Source organism: Chenopodium album, chromosome 21 (assembly GCF_948465745.1).
Source record: "Chenopodium album chromosome 21, dcCheAlbu1.1, whole genome shotgun sequence".
In the NCBI taxonomy this organism is placed as follows: domain Eukaryota; kingdom Viridiplantae; phylum Streptophyta; class Magnoliopsida; order Caryophyllales; family Amaranthaceae; genus Chenopodium; species Chenopodium album.
In genome coordinates this window covers 14,004,011-14,028,247 of record NC_137854.1, presented here as the reverse complement: position 1 = coordinate 14,028,247, position 24,237 = coordinate 14,004,011, and the positions used below count along the sequence as shown (strand labels likewise).

The 24,237-nt window shown below is 32.7% G+C and overlaps 1 protein-coding gene across 1 annotated transcript; it reads left to right on the top strand.

The window, feature by feature from the left end:
• The first annotated feature begins 16,740 nt into the window (after positions 1-16,740).
• Positions 16,741-18,297, top strand: LOC145602665 (uncharacterized). Its single transcript, XM_081658829.1, has 3 exons — positions 16,741-17,688; positions 17,795-17,877; positions 17,970-18,297. Exons 1-2 carry the CDS (start codon positions 16,942-16,944, stop codon positions 17,870-17,872), a joined length of 825 nt encoding a protein of 274 aa, XP_081514955.1. The 5' UTR covers positions 16,741-16,941; the 3' UTR covers positions 17,873-17,877; positions 17,970-18,297.
• Positions 18,298-24,237: the final 5,940 nt, after the last annotated feature.

Below are 24,237 nucleotides of genomic sequence, written 5' to 3'. Positions count from 1 at the left end.
ATTCCGCTGTAATGATTATGTTAAAGGCTTATCTTTGTGATTGTTTCAAGATGAAGGGTCTAGGTCCTTTGAAGTGTTTTTTAGGCATCGAAGTTGCTCGTAGTAAATCTAGCTTGTTTTTTTGTCAACGAAAATACACCTTGGATATTATTTCAGAAGCGGGGTTATAAGGGGAAAGCCGAGTGGTTTTTCGATTGAGCAAAATCACAAGCTTAGCCTTACTAGTGGCGAGTTACTTGCGAATCCTAAGTTTTATCGCAGACTGGTAGGGCGGTTAATTTATCTCTCGGTTACTAGATCGGATTTGGCATATTCTGTTCATATTCTCTCGCTGTATATGCAAGAGCCTCGCAGTGAGCACTGGGAGGCATCTTTGAGGGTAGTTCGTTATTTAAAGGGCACCCCGGGACAAGGTATTTTGTTGAGTGCAGATAGTGACCTAACTTTGCAGGGTTGGTGTAATTCAGATTGGGCGATGTGTCCTCTTACTCGATGTTCGTTGACAGGTTGACTTGTGTTTCTTGGTCATTCTCTTATTTCTTGAAAAACCAAGAAACAACCTACAGTATCTACATCTTCTGCTGAGGCCGAGTATAGATCCATGGCATCGATCACAAATGAGTTGAAATGGTTAAAAGCCTTACTTTTGAGCTTGGGGGTTCAACACCCTAAGGCGATCAAATTGTTTTGTGATAGTCAATATGCCCTACAAATAGCCATAAATCTAGTTTTTCATGAACGAATTAAGCACATTGAGATTGACTGTCATATTGTTCGTGATGCTACTATAGAGGGCTTAATTGCTCCATCCTATGTTTCCACTAAGGCGCAATTAGCGGATGTTTTTACTAAGCCACTTGGGAAGACTCAGTTTGATAACCTTCTTTCCAAGTTGGGCTTTTTTATCCCTATGCCCCAACTTGAGGGGGGGGGGGGGGGGTATTGAAAGGATATATTTTGGAAATCATAGGATCTACTTTGTTAGTATATTTTGTGGCTAGAATATCTTTTGGTTATCTTTTGATAGTTTCTTAATCCTATCACATTAGGGTTAACTTTGTATTATATATGTGTTTCAGAGTCATCAATGGGAATTAAGCCGTGAGTTCATACAAATTTCTACATTATCAATTTAACAATTAAACTTGTCAAAGACTTGTATAATATTAGTACACTAATTGATTGATTGTATTCTTGAACTTTAGCAATTTCTTTAATTTTGAACGTAATTTAAATAATTGATTGTTAATATTTTGAATATTTTTTTGAAGAATTCTGATTGATTGATATTTTCTTTTCTTTGTTTTTTATTTATAGAAGTCCTAAATACACTAAAAAAATTTATTAATTAAAGCCATACGACAGCTACAATTGACAATTAACGATAATGAGCGAATTTAACAAAATCAAAAAGAATTAATCAAAGAAGGGCTAAGAATCTAAATACACAAATATAACAATTCGGCACGTTCTTGATTCGTTGTCTCATACAACTTTTTGAGTGGATCCGCCGTCGCTTCACAATTTTGTGAGAAAGTAAATTTTTGTGCTAATTCCGTAACCCGAATCCAAGCCATAATCAATTGTACCGGAAACCAAATTAAACACAAATAAAACCTTGTAATTTGAAGGAGTCCGAAAACTTTTCTTTCGAAAAAGATAGAAAAAACCTTATCTTTTGAAGGGGATAAACCGTACCCTTTCTTTTGAGGGAGACTATTGTAACCTAAGAAACAAAAAGCTTAAAAGAAAATAAGATTGGGGCTTTCCACCGGTGAAATTCGATGGAAGCCCCTTTAAAATTGACAAAGAAGGCTAGAGTTTAGGGGAGAGAAGAGAGAGAAAGGAGGTTAGGGTTTTTTTTTCTTTCGTTTTTGCTTTGTTAATTGACTTACTTTAAAAAAAAAATCTTTTTCATAATTGGGGAATTGGGTTTTTTTAGGTGGATACCATCATTTCACCCCTGACCTATGTACCGCGTGTTCGGCAAAATTTAGATGTGAAAATAGCTGTTAGTTGTGGTAATATATAGCTGTTAGCCATACAAGTATTATAATTTGTCAACAAAATGGTAGCCGTGAAGATAAATAATGAAATTATGAGTGTTCGGTAACGGTTGATTAGATGTTACATATATAAAAAATAAAATAGAAAAAATATAAATAAACAATATTTTTTTCTTAACACTATAGATTAACATGCCAACAACTCCCTCTAATCTTCAAAATCTAAATTTCTAACTTCTTTTTTAGAGATATAAACTAGTAAAGAACCCGTACGATTGCACGGCTTTAAAAGTTCAAATATTAAATCTCACAAAAAAAAAAAAAAAAAATTATAGTTTGCTTAATGTAATTAATTGTACAATACTTGAAAGACATAGTTAACTTAATGTGTACCCATTTATCACATTACTCATTAGTCATGACTACCTCTGCTCAAAACCAACACAACCTGGTTGGGACCGTTCTACCATGTCAAAACAACCCTCAAACCCCAAAACCACCGCTCTAACCCCAAAAAACACCATCCCGAAGCACAAAACTACTGTCACCAACTCAGAATTTCCTCCAACCATCCCGACATTACCTTACCACCTTGAAAACCAACCCCTACGATGGTTTTAGGGGTGTTTTGACGTGGATCAATGCCATAAAATTAGGTCAGTAGTTGAAATTCAGCCAGAGATAATATCTTACAACATTTTACTTTTTATTAGGTAATTTCTACAACATCTTTTTTAATAGGTAGTTTCTCACAAAATTTAGGTTTTATTTGATCAAAAAATCTTTAAATAAATAGTATAAATTTTAAACCCATCCATCAATCCCTAAGGTATGGCATTTGAAAACCCAATAAGATAAATGGATTTGACATTTTGAGTCTTTGATGCATACCAATACTTAAAGCATCAAATATAAAAAAGAAAATCTCATTCTAGAATTGAACCAAATGTCCAAACATACACTTAGTACTAAGAAAAATATAGTCAACCTTTGAGGATATTTAAGAACTCGATAGAGGTACTAATTACGAAAAATGTATTCAACAACTCGGTTGAGGTATTTGTTTTCCATGCTTGCATTCGCCTTACATACTACTCCGAATTAATTAAGATAATTTCCACCCAATATTACCCCGAATGGAAGATAGTAACTTAATAAGTATAATATGGTAGGCATAAATGAGTTATATGAAAAATTGTCATATTTTTAATAGGAACAACATAAAAGCACACAGATAAAAAAATATGAAAACATATTAATGAAGAAAAAAAAAACCCGGAGTGAGTAGTACCTCATACATACTTTCTTTCTTTTTTTTTTTTTTTTTTTCTTTTGAGGAATCATACGTAGTATTTCGTATATGTTAGTATTATTATAAAAATTATTAAACATATAAAAATATATATATATATATAAATATGACTAAGTATCATTCATAATTCTTTTTTTTAAAAAAAAAATTCATTCATGATTCACCTGGAATTATTAAAATCATATTGACATAATCATATATGTGGCACTAATAACTATTTCATATTTTCTTCAGAAAATATGTTCGCCTAGATGCAAAAAATATGTGCCCATGTTATACGGAATACTTTTAGTCAAACATTATATGATAAAATAATATCTCTCACACCTTGATTTTTTGGCAGATATGTAGATTGTACCTAAATAGAAGAAAATATCCTATACTATATCATACTATAATAGAATATTGCATTTAGTAAGAAAGGGTAGAATTACAAGAAACTTACTATATACAATTGTTTTTTTAAAATAAAATATAATCATACTTACCAAAAATGAATCAAAAGATGTGAAAGATATTATTCTAAGATAAAAATCAATCATTAACCAGAATAAATGATGTCAATGGTATTGCAATATCCCTACCTTATAAATCCCTACCTTATAAAAAGTGGGAAAAATCACTTATGAATAGTGTGAAGACAATAATATCCTCAAAATGTTAGTTTACATATATGCCCTCAATTCATATTAGATTAATTACCCTTTTATTTTTTCCTCTTTTGTTACTCTTAAACGCTCCTCCTATCTTCAAAAAAAAAAAAAAAAAAAAAAAGGCTCCTCCTTCCCTGGCTTCCTCCTCTGCCTGTCTCCTCTATTGAAGTGACTTATGAGTTCTCTATTGAAGCACTTAGCGAGCTTTCTCTCCTCCATTGAAATAGTTTCTGTGGTGAGGCAAATTTGTTTATTCATTTTTTAATTTAAATTATTGAATATCAAGTTCACAATCTAGGGTTGTTAAGTTTATTGTCTACGTTTTTTTTCATTAATTTTAGTGCTCATATGCATGCATCTGAATCAATTGTAGCGTATATTACGAAATTGACGTTTAAATTTACTGGCAATTGCAATTTAATTCCATAATTTCTACTTTTTTTCACTTTCTCTTGTCTTTGGTTTGATTGAATTTTACAACCCTCGATTAATTATTAAATTGAGACAAATTAAATTAATTGTAAAAAGGAGTTTGATTAGGAGACACCATTGTTGTCTAATATGGATACATGAGATATAGCCAAAAGAAGGCTCTCCAAGAATAAAGAACGTAATTGCTAGCCAAATCAATTAGTATTTGCATTGCAAGGAGCTGTTTCTTTGGAAGGGCTAATTGGATGAAAATATATGGAAGAATTCAGTCCCACGATAAAAACTCCTTTCTTATCCTGTAATGTTTCAATTCAATTACCTTTATAATATATTTATGTTTTGTTCTTTATTTTTTTGACTCAATTTGGATGTTTTTGTATAGAATTTATGTTTTGTTCTTTACTGTTTTTGGCTCAATTTTGATGTTTTTGAGTCAAGTTTGATCAACAGATTGAACTTAAAAGCAATAGAAGGAAGTACGGTTGCCAAAATTTTCGAACAACCAGCATGCTCAAAGCTCCTAAAACCTTTCGTTAACACTGAAATGGAAATTATTATACTTGTTCAAAGTAAAATTGGTGTAATTATGTATGATTTATTTTTTTTTTTTTTTTGTGAATATGGACTGGTACGGTTTTGACTTTCCCTTTTCTCTATTTATTATGTTCATCTCTTGACCATGATAATACTCTTTGGTCAACAAGTGAATGTCAATGACTTGTGGGATGCCTCAATGGAAAAGGTGATATATGAAGCTCATGGAACTTTGGCTCTGATCTCTCTTATCAATAATTTGTTCTTTACTGTCTGTCTGTTATAATTTCGTTTAGTTTTTATAAGTATTTTTAGTTTTTTTTATAGGAGAATAAGTCTTTTTAGTTTTGTAAAACATTATTTCTGAAAAAGTATGCTGTGACAATAAGGTTAAGAGTCAATAATAAAAATAATTTATTATTTTTACCAAGTGCTAATGATATTGGTCCTGTGGATTGGCTTTCTTATACATATATATTCGTGGCTGATTATGAATTTTGCATTTTATTCAATTGTGAAGATATAACATGAATATATATGTAGATATTCAAGCTCATGTATATGTCAAGCACATCAGTCTCATATATATTCTAACTAATGTTCTTTTGTGACACTTACTATACTTTTTCAACATTTAGTATGCATAATCACATACGTACTAACTTTCACTTAGAATTACTCCCGTAGAGCTCCAATAAATAAGAATTTTCAACATTATAAAACAATTTATCACGAACCTTAATAGTGTTACAAATCGGCTAGCTGTTTCGCGCGTATCGCGCGCGTCAGATCCCCTAGTTGATTAAAATATATATAAAAATTTCTTTATTTAAGAGTATGTATTTACGTGGGAAAATATTGAATAATAGAGTGACATGTTATTTTTGCATCTAGACGCCCTTTGTTTTAGTATAGTTATAGATAGATTTTTAACTTCTAATGAAACCTCTTCAAAAAAAAAAAAAAAAAAAAGAACCTTCTAATAAAAGCTATCTCTAACACCTAGAACTAAGTACTATTAACAATTACAATACCAAACACTTTTTTTAATCAAAATTATAAACCACTAAATGATACTGTCGAATACGCTTGTAATAGAGATTCTTTAATATGTTACCTTTTTAACCTGAAATTATTTTTACTGAATAGAAGGTTTTGTGTGAGTCCAGTTTATAATGCATACTTCCATCCCTTACCCACTGTCACTACACAGCCACTATCGACAGCCGGCGACCTTCTCCCTCCCATTCCCTGGTGCCGACAACCCTCCCCCACCCATCCCCAACAACCGTCGTACACCTCTAGTTGAAAATTTGATTTTTATATCTTCCCTAATTATATAATTTTTTATTGATTTATGATTTTTGTGGAATTTTGATTTTGATTTTTTAGGTATTATACGACGAGGCTTTACATGGGAACTCGGCCGAGGATTTCGGAGTATAGAGGAGAGAGAACCTCAGGCGAACAGTAAGCTTCGGAGGAGGAGTACGAAAATGGCGGTGGAGGAGAGGCGATCGAGGAAGGTGAAGGTGAGGTTGAAGATGAAGATAATGAGAAGGTTGACATTGATGATTGAGCATCAATGGCGGCAAGGTGAGGCATAGACTCCATTTTTTAATGCTCACATCCGACTCTAATTGCAGTATGAATTTGGATGTCTGGACTCTGATGATAGCTATAAGCTTTAATGCAGCAGTTAGGTAAGCTTCAATATGATATCTTCACTCTCCACATATCATGATTTTGTGTTGACAGATCGAAGAGCAGAGCTTAAATGTTTCATCATGGTTTTGCAGTGTGAGAGTATCTAACAAGTTAGGAGCAGAACACCCTAAGGTTGGTTATTTTTTAATATCTGATATATTTAACCTATTTTCTAATATATATATATATATATATATATATATATATATATATATATATATATATAACCTATAATATGATAATTATAATATAATATATGATATTTACAATTTAATATCTGATCATTATAATCTAATTTCGAGCCCTTTCCCTAAATAATGTTGGGAAATTATCTAATTCCCAAATTACAACTATTCTTTTTTTAATTCCCACCATATCGTCCACGTCACCGGTTCAGTGGGAATTTTTTTAAAAACAGGTTTATTAGAAAACCGCTACTTCCAGTAGAGGTGTTCTACTAAAAACCGCTACTTATTAAAACGCTACTTGAAGTAGCAGTTTGTATATTTACTAATTAATTTTTTAACAAAATCACTTTCTCCCCCTCCCTTGTAAAATAATTCAGCAGAATCATCCAAAAAGAATAAAAAAATTCAAACGACACTCCTCAAACAGCCTTCCAACGCAGCAATCCCCCGCGCCGGAAGTCATTTATGCCGCCGTCGACGCCTTCCTCACGGTTGTTTGCCGACACTGATTGCTGTGAGAAAATAACCAGAAACGAAGATTTATCAAAGGATTTGTGATTGGCGACACCGATTGCACGTCCAATTGCACCAATTATTAAAGGTTCATGGAACTTGGGGATACAACTATACAAGCACTTTCAGTTTATCAAATAACCAGAAACTATACAAGCAATTTCATAAACCGCTACTTTGAGTTGCGGTGTTTAGAGGAAAACCGCTACTTGAAGTAGTGGTTTACGAAATTAAAACCGCTAATTCAAGTAGCAGTTTATTCTCATAACACCGCTACTTCAAGTAGCGGTTTGTTGCTGGACCGAGAAAAAAAAAACTGTTTGTTTTCCTTAGCTGACGTGGACGGTATGGTGGGAATTAAAAAAAAGAGTAGCTGTAATTTGGGAATTAAATAATTTCCCAACATTATTTAGGGAAAGGGCTCTCTAATTTCTGACCATTGTAATCTAAATAATTTCCCAACATTTTTACTGATTAAATATTATTTGTACTGAATTACTTTCAAAATAATTAAATTTTGTAAATTAAATTTTTTGGTTTAATTGTCAGTCAATTTTTTACTACGTATACGTTGGTTATAGCAAATAGTGGTAGATTGATTGATCAAGACATGTGATATTTAAGATAAAAAATATATAACGACCTATATATATTGGTTGTATTGTACAGATTATGGGATCATGTATGTAAAATCTTATATGAATATCATATTTAAATATCTTATTGTAAATGATTAGGTATGCTATTACGATAAATTTTGTTACCCTTTTATAAAGTATAGTACTTGTGTTTACCACATATAACCGACTACACTATTATCAATATAAGACACAATATTTTATACTTGACAAAAAAAAAAAAACATGTACAAAATATATTTTATAACTATACAAAAAAAATCTTGTATGACAATATTTTGCAATGTATGGAATAAGTAACTTACATAAAAAAAATCCTAATAAAAAAGCATCAATGTACATGAACTTAAATTATTTTTAATGAACTGAAATAATTTTTGCTAAACTGAAATTATTTCTACTGAGCTGAAATTATTTTTACAGAATAAAACTAATTTTTTTTAACTAAAATTATTTTTACTTAATATAGTATTAATATAGTATTAATTTTTTTTGTAGGTAAAGTAAACAGGGCCTTAATAAAAAGATTGATTTGCCCTTTAAAAAAAAGAGATTGATTTGCCCTTTAAAAAAAAGAGATTGATTTTAATACTTCGTATTTACTTGCTGTCTTGCTGTTTAATTTTTGGCGAAGTTTAATTAAAAAAAAAAAAAAACCAAAAACGGTGCGTTTGATATAACAGGTATTAGGTGAAAACCTACTAATAAAACCCATATTCATTCTTGAAGAAATCAGTAGGGTTTTCCATAACAGCAGCGCCGTATTCTCTCTCCTCTCCAAAAATGGGACACTCTAACATCTGGAACGCTCACCCTAAGAACTATGGTCCTGGATCTCGTGCTTGGTACTCTTTTTTCTCTCCTCTTACCTTTTTTCCAGATTATTTTGATTTAAATTTTTTTTAATTGCTATTTTGTTGTGATTTTGTTACAGCCGAGTTTGCGGCAACCCTCATGCAATTATTCGCAAGTATGGATTGATGTGCTGCAGACAGTGCTTCCGTAGCAACGCTAAGGAAATCGGTTTCATCAAGGTTCTTTCTTTTTTCTTATTATTCTCTGTTTTATTTTGTCATTTTTTTTGGATTTGAATTTACTGTTTTCTGGGTTTTTCTATTGGTTTTGTTTGAATGATGGTTTTTTTTTTGTAAAAATTTGATTTCTTGGATTTACTGTTATCTGGGTTTTGCTAATGATTTGTTTGAATGATGGGTTTATTTTGTAACAATTTGATTTCATGGATAGGAGTTATTTTTGTAATTGGGGTGTTACATGATGAAAATATTGAAGTTGATTAGATGTTATGTTATGAATCAAGCAAAGTGTATTGCATTTGAAAGTGGACATAATTGAATTTTAATACTCCGTATCAGAGTATTTGCAGTTGTTGGTAGTAGTTTTCAGATGACTTTTTTTTTTAACGGATTTTTCAGATGACTTGGCTTTGAACAAATATCTCTCTTAAAAAATAGATGGAAACCTGTTCTTAGGCTGAATTTTGATTTGACTGTGATTATCTTGTGCTGTAGCTATGTTATACTTTGGACCTTTTGATGATGGTTGTGTTCTTGGCTCTTTAACTTAATGTCTGTTCTGGGCCTAGTGTACTTAGCTTCCTTATTCGACAATTGTGATGAGGGTTATGAATTTTGTGCCCGAAAGAAAAAGTCTTGTTATTAAAAATATGCGATTGAAATCCTTCAGCGGTATGGGATTGTGTTTGATAAAAAAAAAAGGGTATATAATTGAAAGTATGTTTCTGTAGAAGTAATATTCACCCAATCAATATGAATCCTTTGAGATAGAATGAGTTTTGATTATAAAATCAACGCCGGTGCTGAGAATTGGCTTGTGTGATCGCGTGACGCGTGTTGATATGAGTTTTGCATGTGGACCAAAAACCTATTAATAGATACAAGCACATTCAAACTAGTTCCCAAAAAATATAAATTTGTATTAAATTCGAACCATTAACTAATCCCAGCATAGAAGTATTTCTTGACTGCATCCTGCGAGTATTATTATTCATTTGATTCTAAATGCTCAGGCTTAGTGGTGGCTATATTGCAATCATGAGAACTGTTTGTGCCATAGTCAAAACTTGATTATCACTTGTATTTGCTCCTTCCTACATGGAACGATGATAAATTTGTTGCTTCATGTTGTGCCTGAATTTCTAATATATCGTCTCTCTCTTCCTTGGTTCTTGTTTCATAACTTTTATATCTCCAATGGGGGCAGAGTTAGCTAAATATGAGTACATCATAGATTCATAGTTATTTATCAATTATTCAATTGTACTCTATTTAGTAGAATTGGACTGTTATTTAGCCATATTGATGGATTGCTTTGTTTTGAGCTTTGCTTTGTACTTGCATCATGTCATTGCCTGATCTCGTTTTTCTTCTTTGCATTTACAGTACCGTTAAACAGCTGAAGTTGTGTTATGTACTCATGGAAGAAGCTGTTCCGGAGATCTCATATACTAAGCTATTGATGGAATATTTAAAATTTTGACTTGAAACTCTAGACTGCCGAACACATTATGTGTCTTTAAATTTTGTTATTGAATGTAGTTGGTTTAGATTCTTGAGTACTTGGCATTTATTATGCTTCTATAGTAAATGTTGGTTGCTTTATTTTAATCTGGTGCGTTGAAAGTTCAAGGTGTCTGCTCTATTTTTTTGCCATCAAATTTTATCAGAGTTTAACTTCATGACATGAGTTTATAAACAATCTTATTTACTATCTTAGGGTATCCCCTTAAAATACCGACTTCTGAGTTTGAATTTAGAAGCCTTGCCAGTGTACGAGTAATTTATGGTTACCAAATCAGTACAAATTTTAGACAAGGTTAATTGATTTTCAAATTATAATACAAATACAAGTAGGAAGTATAAAGAAATAAACAGGATGACAATTGAATTAAATTCAAGGAGCAAGTACAACCTCCATGATTAATACCAATTGGAAATGTAATTGCTCCTAATTAATCCCAAATACAAGTAGTTGCTTCGACTAGAATCCTATGAGTTAAGAACTAATGAAAGCTCCTGTCAAAAGAAATAAAGAACTAAAGAAAGCTAATGCGAAAGCAAAATGCAACCTTGACTGCTTGGTTTGACGTCCTTTCGTTTCTGGTGCTTCGTTATGTTTCTATAGAAGCTTTGGACATTGCCATCGTGGGGTGACGGGTTCTTTACAGTTCATCTTTCTTATCTTGAATGGCGGTTCTTGCCCTGTCTCTTTTTTTCGGCGCTCATCTTCATTTTGAAATCCTTTGAAATCTTTGCATTGGATATATTCGGAGGCTTGACTTTTTTGGGCCTTGTTTGGCTTTATGAATTTATATTGTTTGAATTGTCTCGATAGGTTTTAGATGCATCCTATTGCAGCTAAATAGCTACATCAAGGGGAGGCCCAAAACGTGTAACCCAAATCAAATAACACAGTCAATATGTCCGCGATTCACTCAAATCAACACCACGCTCTATAAAATGAACATTTAGTTAAAATATATGAACACGAAAAAAAATGAACATTTAATAACAAAAAATGAACACGTACAAAAATGAACATTTAATACTAAAGAGTGAACATGTTATAAGAAAATGATTATTTATTAAAAATAAACATGATTATCATATAATCATAAAATTTAGACCACAACCTTAAAAATGAATACATAAAAAAGAAAAAAAAATCAGTAATAGAAAAATGAACACGTAAAAATATGACCATTCAGTAATAAAAAGTGAACTTGTCCAAAAAAAAAAAAAAAAAAAAAGAATATTTAGTATATTAGAAATGAACCTTTATCATACAACCATAAAATTGGGATCATATATTTCGGAAATTCTCCAACTCAAAGGCAAATTCATTGTACAAATTATATAATTCATCATCACTTCTTACTTGTTTTTTCACTAATTCAGAGTATTTGTATTCCACAAATACAATTAGTCTATACTCACTAAAATATAACAAATAACAACAAATAATCAGAATTTTCTTAACCATCACAACATATATTCAAATTTGAATGTTCATGATATATTTTTTTTTTGAAATCATCAATACAGTAGTTAAAAATATAAATATTTGTCACTCTATATGTCATATGTGTTTATAATCAATGACAGATATATTCATAATAAATAACAAATCATATATTCTCATAATAAATTGTTCAGATTTTCGACACTAAATGTTCAGATAATTTAACTTTCAACGTATTGTAGTTAACTTTCAACCTAATAAAAATGAACATTTCATAAAAATATATGAACACTTTATAAAAATGAACATTTAGTGTTTAAAAATGAACATGTTACAAAAAGTTATGAACATTTAGGATATTATAAATGAACATGATTTTCATATAAGTTCAAATTTGTTGTACATAATTATTAACAAAAAATAAAGATATAATAAATTATATGTTCTTTTTTTATGGACTAAAATGTTTATTTTCAGTATACTAATTGTTCACTTTGTAATAGATGTTTATTTTTTTTTTAATTACTATGTGTTCATTTTTATTTTTTTTTTACAGAAATAAATAAGACTCAAGTTCGATTGTAATTATTCAAACTCTATAAAAAAAATAGTCAAACTAATCTTGATTAATCATAGAAAAAATAATTGTTGATTTGTCATAAAGAAAATAATTATTGATTTATAACATGATTGGGAATCTAAAGACTACCAACAAATAAAATCAAAGAGAAAGAAGAAAGAAGAAAGAAAATGAGTACACATAAAGCAATTCAATTACACATCAAAATCATACCTATGAATTAAAATTATAAAATCGAAAACCAATTTATGAAGAGTAAATTGAAAGTCATCAAATTCATCAAATTATAAATTAAAAAACAATTATAAACTCATCCAAAGTCTAACTTACTTAAAGTCAATTTATAAAAAACATAAAAACTAACCTTCATTAATAATCTCATTATGATTAACAACCAAATTCATAGTGATGCAAATAACAGAGTAGAGAGAAAATGTCAAATGAAATAGAAGAGAGAGGAGAGAGAAATTATGAATGAAAGATGAGAGAGAGAGAGAGGGGAGATAAAATTGAGATCAAAATTATTACTATGAAAGTGAAGAAAGAGAATAATTAAAAAGAAAACTTGAAGAAGAAGATGGAGCTTGTGTTTCATTTACTGGAGGCTGCGTTTTACCTTGATGTAGCTATCTTGGTTGCATTAGCCAAGAATTTGTGGAATTGTCTTACATTAATATTGGACTTTATTATCTTTCAAAAAATAAATATTGGACTTTATTAAACCAACATTTGTTATGGGATGAGTCTAGACACTTAAAATCAATGAAAAAAACAGGATTAATTTTATATACTGATGGCTTCACTTTTACTTGGTTACCAAGTGACCAAAAAATTCTCAAATTCTAGTCTTATGATAAAAGTCTCATCTCTACTAGCTTAGGGCCTGTTTTCATTGACTGAACTGAGCTGAACTGAATTGAACTGAACTGAAATAAAATGAATTTTTTGTAAGAGAAGGAAATTAGGAGCTGAACTAAACTGAATTGAACTATTAGAGCTGAACTGAATTGAAAATAATTGTATGAGAACAGGCCCGTAGCATTGGATTCACTTATTATAATAATGTTTTGATTTTCATTCCCCCATATTTAATATACTTTTACTTTCTACTCGTTTGAATTAGTGTGGTTCCCCTTTCTCTCACTCAATTGACTTTTTAAAATATATCAACCTTTTTTTTCCTGATACTTCTTTCGTTTCTTTATACTTGCAATACTTCCCTGAAATGGAAATGTCATAATAGTTGCAACACACTACAAAAGGAAGGTTTTTATAGTGGAATTGTACTAATATCTTTATTTAAAGCACATAGCCCACTTGATTATACACCTAAGAGCAACTCCAACGACAACCTAATTTGGCAAATAGCTTAGCTTGCCACATAAGCTTTTAAGCTAATTGTCATTGTAGCTACTTTGAACTCCAATGGCTAACTATTAGCTTACAAATTGAATGAATTTCACCTCCTTAATCAACTTTTTATATTTCATTTTATTGATTCTATTGTTAATTATTTTATGGTAAGTTTTTCTCCAAGCAAATTAGCTTGACAAAACTCATTTGCTTAGCCAAGCTAATTGCATTTTTTTAGGTTCTATGGTCAAGCTAATAGCTAGGGATTATTTAATATTGCAAACAAGTCCCTAGCTTCAACCATTGAAGTTGCTCTTACAAAGTTACAACCATTAAATCCCATTTTAAGTGTATTAATCATGTGAGGTTTACTTTTCTTAAATACTGTGATAAAGTGTGTGTTGCAACTATAAAGAAACGGAGGAAGTATCCTTTTAATATCAACCTTTATTTTTAGGAAAATTTCACATTTGCTATCGGGGAAAGCACCCTAATTCACATTTGCTACCCCTTTAATTTTTTATTTTATATTACTACTACCTAAATCAGAGTTTTTTAAAAATCACTACCACTTAACGGACACCATTGATATTTCCTTTACCACCACCCAACCACCACTGTTCAACATCAAACCACCGCAACCACTGCCAATCCACCACTGTCCAGCCAACCGTGAGCCTTCTCCTTGCCCGCGACTCCGACTCTGACCCATTTGCCTGAGCCTACCACCTACCCTGTCGGCGCCGGCGTCGCGTTCCCAGCCCCCTCGAAAACCCCCGCGTTCCCAGCCCCTTTCCCCTCGGAAGCCCCCTCGATCGCAGCCCCTCTCCCCTCGAAAACCCGATCCCAGCCCCTCCTCGTCCCCCGTTCCCTTTTCTAGCCGCGTCGGCGTTACTTTATCAGCCACTAATCGCAATTCCCTGCCACCCAAAACCACCCTAAGCGAAACCCTAAAACTTGTTTAGGGTGGTTTCGGGCAGGGGGTTTAGGGTTAGGGTTGTTAATTTTGGGTGGGGAAGGGAAGGGTTTCAATTCCGACCAATATTGCCGGCGTCGGCTGCAGCTTGGGCGCTGGCCGCCGGTAGGGGGAGGGGGGAGGGTGGCTGACGGGGAGGGCTAGGGTTTTTTGGGTGGCTGGTTTTAATTTTTTAATTTTTTTTAATTTATTTTATTTTTTTAAATAAACTTAACGGAAATCCTAATGGATTCCGTTAAATGGTAGTGATTTTAATAATTAGTGTGTTTGTGTGGTAGTAATATAAAGTAAAAAATTAAAGGGGTAGCAAATGTAAATTAGGGTGCTTTCCCTAGTAGCAAATGTGAAATTTTCCTTATTTTTATACATTAAGATGAAATAAATGCACCCTTAGATCAAATACATAAAAGAATACCTCATCATTTGAGAAGAAACAGTATACATTCAAGCTGATATTATTTTAAATGTTTATCATACTTTTACTATTTACATTCAACCTGATGATATTTTAAATGTTTATCATACTTTTACTAATTTACTTCCTTCGTTCTTTTTAATTAAATTGACTTTGAGCTTTTCACTATGGGAGAACAAAACTTCTAAGTACTCGGAATTGAAATCGGAACCAATTAAGAACCGACAGGTCCATAATTGAAATTGGGCTTGGTCCGGGTAATAAATTAAGGAAGCAGTTGCAATTTCAATTCTCGATTTTTTGGACCCGGAGTCGGTGGGTACCCGGTTACCCAACATATATTACACTAAATAAGTTTTTAAAAATAAAATTATGTTAAATGTATCTAGTTAATAAAATTTAAAAAAATATTATTAATACCTAATGTAAATAAAATAATTAATGCATATATAAATACGATTGTTACAGGTTTTAAAAAAAAAAATGCAAGTGTTAAACGCTAAAAATGAAAATAGACTAAAATAAGCACTCGTATTACGAGTATAATTTATACTCCTTCGTATATTTTAACAATTACATAAATAAGTGGGTACCCGGAATCGAAACCGAGACCCTGTGGTTTCAATTCCAAGTCCTAATCTTAGGACCTGGTTGAACCAATTTCAATTTCTATTTCGAATTTTAGGACCGGTCCCAACCAGCAGTTTCGGGTTCAAAATTTTGACTGGGTACTCGATTTGCTCACCCCTAGTTTTTAGGCTTGACAACACACATATTATATACAAGTAGAATTTGTTATATACACCCGGGTGCATTGTACACTCAATTAAGTCAAGGTTAGTTTTTATTTTTCATTTGATGATTAAATGAATAACAAACATCAAAATGAGAACAAAAACACTCATCGGTGTACCCAGGTGTGCATAACAATCTCTTTTTGCAGTATATATTGTTAATATATGTAATCATACTTTAGTTAAAATTATAAACTTTTACTAGTTTTAACACATCCATCGAAGCGAATCTAACAACATCTAAAAACTCAACATTACAATGTTTTTTGAACACATAAATCACAAAAGACAATCAAATGAATTTAAAATAAAAGTAAAATTTCCAATGTTGTGATTAAAAAACAACAAGGAAAATATTAAGTTTACTCTATGTATAAATTTATTTAATCGATTTTTGTACAAATAAACCGTTTTCAATCAAATCAAACAAAATCAAATTGAACGAGAAGTAACTATAGCTCAAACAGGTTTTCTGGTTTTCCCTTTTTACCCTAATTAATGATATCAACTAATCAAGTCCTTAAAATTTTTAAAATGACCATATTAGACACAATTTTATACTATTTCTTTTACATTTTTTTCTTAGAAAAAAAAAAAAAAGTCCCACAAGTAATACAAACGTTAAAACCGGTCGCTCGTTCGCTACTCCCTCCTTCCGCTTACCCTTGCTCTCACCCTTTACCTCTCATATATATTCTGTAATTCCCGGCGATTTGTCACATTCTCAACACAACCAATTCCAAATACAATCCTCTCTCTCTTTCTCTCTTCTCTCAATTTCCCTCTTCTCTTCCTCAACCTAACCAAACCCCTCTTCATTCATCTTTACTCCCCCTCCCTAATGGTGATTACCGCCGGCACGGCGGACTACGCCGACCGACACCGCAGACCACAATCAACGCCGTCACCGGAAAAACACCATCACCACCAACAACAACAACCTCAAAAACACAATCTTATGGCGGCGATGATGGTTCCAGAACGATCCAAACCAACTCTAACTCTCCCCAATTTCTCCTCTCTCCCCTGCTTCAACGTCACCTGGGGCCGCCGCGTTCAGCTCCGTTGCGTCAAGCAAGACACCCCCGTCGATCACCAAAACGACGCCGTTGACGGCGGTGACTCCGAGTTCAACCACCGTCGGAAGCGGAGATCCAGTGATGATGACAATGGTAAGATTGGGATCGAAGGATTAGGGGAGAAACTTATACTTGATTTTCGGGCCCAAGTTCATCAGATGCAAGCGGCGTTTCTTCAAAAATCTGACGTTGTTGTTCCGCCGTCGACGGCGGTTGAGACTAGACCTTGGAATTTGAGGACTAGAAGGGCTGTTTGTAAGGAGCCTAATAATCTTACCGCTTCTTCTTCGGATCGGAAATATATTTCTTCTTCTCCGGTAGTTAAATCTCCGGCGAGGAGAAACTCCGGTGAAGTTAGCGCCGGTGAAAATGGCGGTGAACCTCCGAGAGCGAAGTTTTCCGGGACTTTATCTAAGCAAGAAATTGAAGAGGATTTTCTAGCGATGTTGGGTACTCGGCCCGCTCGTCGGCCCAAGAAACGGCCCAAATACGTTCAAAGGCAAATCGATGTAAGTTTCAAAATTTTTTGATCTTTTTATTTTTTAGTGATATTCGTACTGTTGCATTGATTGATTTTTGGGTTAATTTTTTTTTTTTTTTCCGGGAAATTTTCAGGCAGTTTTTCCCGGGTATTGGTTATCGGAGATATCAGCTGATATGTACAAAGTAAACGAACAGCCTAAAACTGGATAATTTTGGTAAATTTTCAGTCTTTCAATTTCAATTTTTGAGTATTTGATTTGGGTGTTTGAGAATGAATATTGATTTTGCTTGTTGATTTGTATTGCAGAATTAGTAATGGGGGAGAATTGGTTGCTAGTGCAGTGTAGATATATGGAGGGAAGAATTTTTATTCTGCTGACAGAAAATGGTAAACTTTACAAGATTAATCAGAGGTGTTGTTTAGATTCGATCATCATCATCATCTATGTGCTCTACTGACCGAGAATTCAACGCAAGTTTCGAATTTTCGGGTTTTTTTGTTGTTGTTGATGTAAGTACAGTTTATATGGATAGAGATGCTAATCTTGGGTTACTACTATATAGAGATTCTTATGTTTTTGGTTTTGGAATAAGAGCGGTTTAATTCATTAATGAAGAAATCGAAATTTGGTTTATGATTTGTTTGTTTGTTTGGGGTTGATGAGAATTGATCCAAGTTTTGGTAATGTGCTTGGTTATGCTTATGCATTTGGATTGAATTTATTTTTTTGTGTAAAAGGAAATTGTATGTTTTTGTTGTTGGTGTTCCACCAGCTTCTCCTTTGGGCTAATCCATATCCGGGGATTAGTTATGGGTGGTTAGGTTCCCGTCCCCTCTCAATTGTACGTGGGGAGTAGCATTTCTAAGGAAGGCAAGTAATTTTTAGTGTGCAAACTAATGGTGGAAAACTTTGCTTACTTGCTGCCCTTTCTTTTATTCTTGGGTGTTTCGCCTAAATATAGGTTTTTGTATTGTTATTTCATATACTCCGTAGTATGTTGATGATATATTCTCTCCTGAAACTTGGTAGTTTGTTATTGTTGTTTCTTTAAGTTTCATGAAAGCGTGAAAACGAGGCATTCTTGTCATCTATCTCACTAAACAATTGATTTGGTTTGGATCCTCTTTTGATAAATTTTGTATTGCATCCAATTCAATCTATGCTATTTCTTGGGGGATTCTACATTGCAATATAGAATATTTGGTGTGCAGGGGCTGATTTACACAATGCCAATAGTCTTGATCCTGCTTAGTTCATCCTTAGGTTGTGTTGTTGTGCATGTATGGAAGACGCTATGTCGCTTGTCATGAAAAATTGATGCAAGAGACCATAAAATGGTTTTTACAACTGACCATATCTCCTGTGTGAATACCCGCCTTTTGCTGCTCGTTGATTGCTTCTGTGCGGAGTTATTAGTCTTTTTACTGGCGATGGACCTCTGTAGTCCATTCATTGGAAGCCTTTAGCCTATTTCTAGCTCATTTAATTGAGAGTTAACGCTGATATGATATCGAATGTATCCTTTCCTGGTACTATTGGTATGTTTGATTGATTCATTGTTCCTTTTGCAAAACTTTGCCTACATCGAAGTTTTCTTGAATCTTATAGAGCATTAGAAATGTTATGAAATGCCAAAGTGTTGAGCACAATGACATTTTCCGAGTAATTCGAGCTATCGAAGGTTGAAAATTGAGTTCGTTCATATTCGAGTCCCCGTATTCGCGCGTTAAGAGTGATGGCTTTGGCGGGAGAGTCCTTAGAGGGTTAGCATAAAATAAACAAAGGTGTTGATAGAAACATGGTAGTACGGAATACCTTTTTAGCGGTTAGCCTCCTTTACACACAAGGGGTTTGACACGCATCTTCTTATATAATTGTATATTCGTGTATATATTTGAACATGTGGGTTTAGACTTTGGAAGTAATTTTGACCGTTACGAACCGGGTTTAACGATCTCATCTGTTGGGACCCACTTTCTATTACTGCAAATCTGTTATCATTACTGTTAAATCTTTAAAATAGGTCATTTTTTAAAGTCACGTAATACCCTAATTTTAGTCGGAGCCCACCATCGAAAACCCCGACCCGGGATTGTAGCTCCAAGTTGCCCATCATTTGGGCTATATGATTTGGGCTGGGTATAACCGATTTTATAAAATGGGCTTTTGTTTATAAAGCAGGCTTAAATAGTGAATTATGTCCAATAGGGTTTCATGTCGGGACTTTAGGCCAATCAGTGTTGTTTGGTCAAGAGATCTAGATCCAAATAGAGAGTGTGGGACCTTTGGGTTAATGGGATAATTATAGTGGAAATTTTTTTGTAAGTTTTATGGTTGGTTTATGAATTTTATTGATGAAATGTTATGATATCTTTTTTGCTGCAGAAATGTTATGATATATGATTGTGATATGACTAATTTTTCTTTAAACTTAGGGCCTGTTCACATTTACTGAGCTGAATTGAACTGAACTGAACTGATTGGAGCTGAATTAAATTGAACTGAATTGATTGGAGCTGAATTGAGCTGAAATGAATATTTTATGAGAGAAGGAAATTAGGTTCTGAACTGAACTAATTAGAGCTGAACTGAAATGATTGGAGTTGAATTGAACTTAATTGAAATTAAGTTGAAGTGAACATGCCCTTAGTCGGCTTTCAAAATTTTCTTGAGCGGGAGATTATTGTAATATTCTTATTGGTCATTTTATAATTTTATATAATAAGATGTTTATAAGTTAAAATTTATTTTGGCTTAATGCATTATTTCAATGGCTAATATATTTAATTACCGATATGTAATAATCATAGAGGTTGTTTAGTGGTTAGCTTATTGGTCAAACTTAGCTGATTTGACTATAGTTGATCGACCAATACACTATCGGTGTATTTGGATAGAAGGAAATGGAGGGAAAGGAAGAGATTATAAATAGGGGGATAAGTATCTTTCATTTGAATAACAAATAAAGAAGAAGGGAATTGAAGGAAGAGAAATGGAGGGATAAAATTAAAAGAAATTAATCCCTCCAATAATGGAGAGATTTGGAAGGAAAACTACTGTTTTTTCCCTCCCCTCCACCTCCCTCCCCTTCTTTTCTTTCCAATCTCTTTATCCAAACACACCGTAAGGTAATTGGGGTGTTTTTATAATCATTTGATTTGAAGAGTTGTTTCCACCCCTATTAAATAAGCTTATTTGTAATAAGCTACTTTTTTTTCTTTGAAACCTTTAATAAGGTGAAATGACAACTATACCCTGTTAAATAATATGCTCCGCATTATCTAGTTTATCGTGTTAACATAGAAATATAGAATGATTAATGCTAAGTACAAGTTTTGTAATACATCACAAATAATACAATCGAAAGAATAAATGTATTTTGGGTGTATACATATAATTTTTTTTTATCTTTTTTGAAACATTGATTACGATTTTAAGAAATATATAGTACAATTTATGTTTTAGATATATAAAATCACGTTGGCTACATATGCAATCGTAAAATCTTCCTATGATTTGAATTGAATGTCTATCAAGAAGATCTATTTGCAATTATCATACAACTTTGGAAATTGATGCATTAAAGTTTTGAATTGTGAATCATAGCTTGTGATACACTTATTAAGAAAAGAGAGTGATTTTAGCAATGAGTAATATTCATAATCATGTGTACCAATTAGTTGTTGCATTTGGTAGGGAGGACTGTATACGATTTCTCGTAAGGACTAGCATCTAACCACTCAAAAATGATCCTCACCCAGAGTAGATCTCCGAATATAATCAGGTGGATTAGCCTAAAGGATGAATCAGGTGGAACAACAAAAAAAAATCATAATCATGTGATCGTAGGATTGTGGAGCTCATTTCCCTATCAAATATATACTCCAGTTTTGAATTAATCACGAGATTCACAACTCACAACGATTGGACCAACATAGGATTTTAGACACTTCACATCACTTTATACGGGGAAGTAGTTTATTGGATGTTTGTTGATCGGGTTTTATTTTTTAATTAACGTAAATAAAATTTTTAAAAAATTATGGGTTCATGCCTTTTAATAAGTTATAGAATTGTAACAAGTAGTTTAGGATGATTTTATACGCTAAGGATAGTAGTAATGCAACTAATATGGAATGGATAGAGTACAGTTTTACAGGGGTGATAGGAATAATAGATCTCTCCCTCTCCCTTTCCTCTTTTTCCCGGGTTCTCGGCCTTAATTAAACTAGTTTTCCTCAATCCTTATTTTCCCTTCCCTGGCCTTCCTCTATCTCCAATTCTTTTTTTCTCAGAAGGTTAGGAAGAAAGATTATCAAAACGGAGACTTAAAGGCCTCATAAATGTTGATACCTTGTTAGAGATAATATCGGAAAATAAATATATGTGTGATATATTTTCCGTATGGATCTTATTAGGAGAATAATATATTTAGGATATTTATGTTAAGATATTATTTAGAGAATATATCTTTAGGGTTTATGATTATGGTATATATATCTTTTAGGAATATTGTTTCCTATCTTATGTTCGTAGGTTTTGTATAAATACTCTACCTATTGATGAATAATAATCAAGCTAAGCTATTCTCTCATAATTAATTTGTCATGGTATCAAGAGCAGGTTAAATCTTGGGACCGTTCATAAAAATTTCCCCCCTGCCGGTGGGTTAGAAAGTTAAACCCACCTGTGGGATTCATATAATTTGCTTCCGCAATATTAATACTCTTTGAAATTTCTATTACATCTCCCTGGAGATGAAGAAAAGCCACGTTTGGCGTACTTTTTATTTTATTTTTTTTTTAAAAAAAACCATGGGTTCTAGCAAAGGGGCGTGGGAGAAGATCACGGACACCAGCAAAGGGCCGTAGCAAAGGATCACGGACACCAGCAAAGGGCCGTAGCAAAAGATCACGGACACCAGCAAAGGGCCGTAGCAAAAGATCACGGACACCAGCAAAGGGCCGTGGCAGAAGATCACGGACACCAGCAAAGGGCCGTGACAGAAGACTGCGGACACCAGCAAAGGGCCGTGACAGAAGACTGCGGACACCAGCAAAGGGCCGTGACAGAAGACTACGGACACCAGCAAAGGGCCGTGACAAAAGACTACGGACACCAGCAAAGGGCCGTGACAGAAAACCACTGATACCAAGAAAGAAACATAATTTGAAGGCGACATCACAAGAGTGTGCATCTCGGCTTCAACAATTTGAAGAATTTCCAATCGCAACGTTCGTGTTACTGCCGTTACGATTGCGGGAGGGTGTTAGAGATAATATCGGAAAATAAATATATGTGTGATATATTTTCCGTATGGATCTTATTAGGAGAATAATTTATTTAGGATATTTATGTTAAGATATTATTTAGAGAATATATCTTTAGGGTTTATGATTATGGTATATATATCTTTTAGGAATATTGTTTCCTATCTTATGTTCGTAGGTTTTGTATAAATACTCTACCTATTGATGAATAATAATCAAGCTAAGCTATTCTCTCATAATTAATTTGTCATACCTCCATTTTTCAATAGATGCATCACTTAGCTTTGAGTTTTTACATTACTAAATGTCATTAATTATATTAATTATTATTAGATTACTCTCAAAGTAAAGGCTAGTACGTAACTGATATCTCATGAATTTGCTACACATGTGATGAGATCAATAGCCTGCAAAAGACCAAGATGTTTGGGATCCTAATTCATGGAACAAAGTACAAAAGACTTGATAGTCAATAATCGTACGTATGTAACCCACCTTTAACGCCTTTTGACATCTCGTATAATCACCATTACCTCGCAACACCCAGGGGTGGTTCGTACATTTTATGAAACTTATTGTCATTTTTTTTTTCTTTTTTATTTTCTTGGCAATGAGGAAACAATTTTATTAATATGGAGAAGCACATACAATGACACAAATTCATACGACAAATTAAACGAGGCAAGCTCTACAATGTTATCTGTCATAAATGGACCATTATATTCTTGTTTCATGCTTATAGAAAGCTTTATTATAAAAACACATTATAATCTATATCCATTACCTATTTACTTTAGTCGATACATTCATTTAAAGTAAACTATTGTTAAATTTATTAACAAAGAGTTGAGAGGGGTAAGAAAAACATGGAAATAGTAAGAGTGGTATAGTATGTAAAATTGTCAATGGAGGTAAAAAAAAATAGTGGATTTTGAAAAAAGGTAAATGCTGCAAAACATATGATGTGTTTGCAGAAAAACAAAATAAAGTTTAATACAAGTAGTAAGAATCTTTCAAGTAAAATAAAATATCATGTGTTTCAAGTACATAGAATAATGTCACCTCAAAAATGAAAAATTGTACATCATTAAAAAAAAAAAAAAAAAAGAGACAATAATTTAGTTATAAATAACACAATTAATATAATAATGAGACAATTAAAATTAAGATGAATATGGAACAACATACAATAAAATACTACCTCCAATTTATATTAGTTGCAACTTTGGGGTATTATTTGTGAGATATAAAATATTTCAAAGTTGTAACTAATAAAATCGAAGGTAATATATGTTTTTTTTGT

Coding starts and splice junctions, on each gene's coding strand:
- LOC145602665 (XM_081658829.1), top strand. CDS start 16,942: ATGGTGATTACCGCCGGCACGGCGGACTACGCCGACCGACACCGCAGA. Junction 17,689..17,794: donor ACGTTCAAAGGCAAATCGAT/GTAAGTTTCAAA, acceptor GGAAATTTTCAG/GCAGTTTTTCCCGGGTATTG.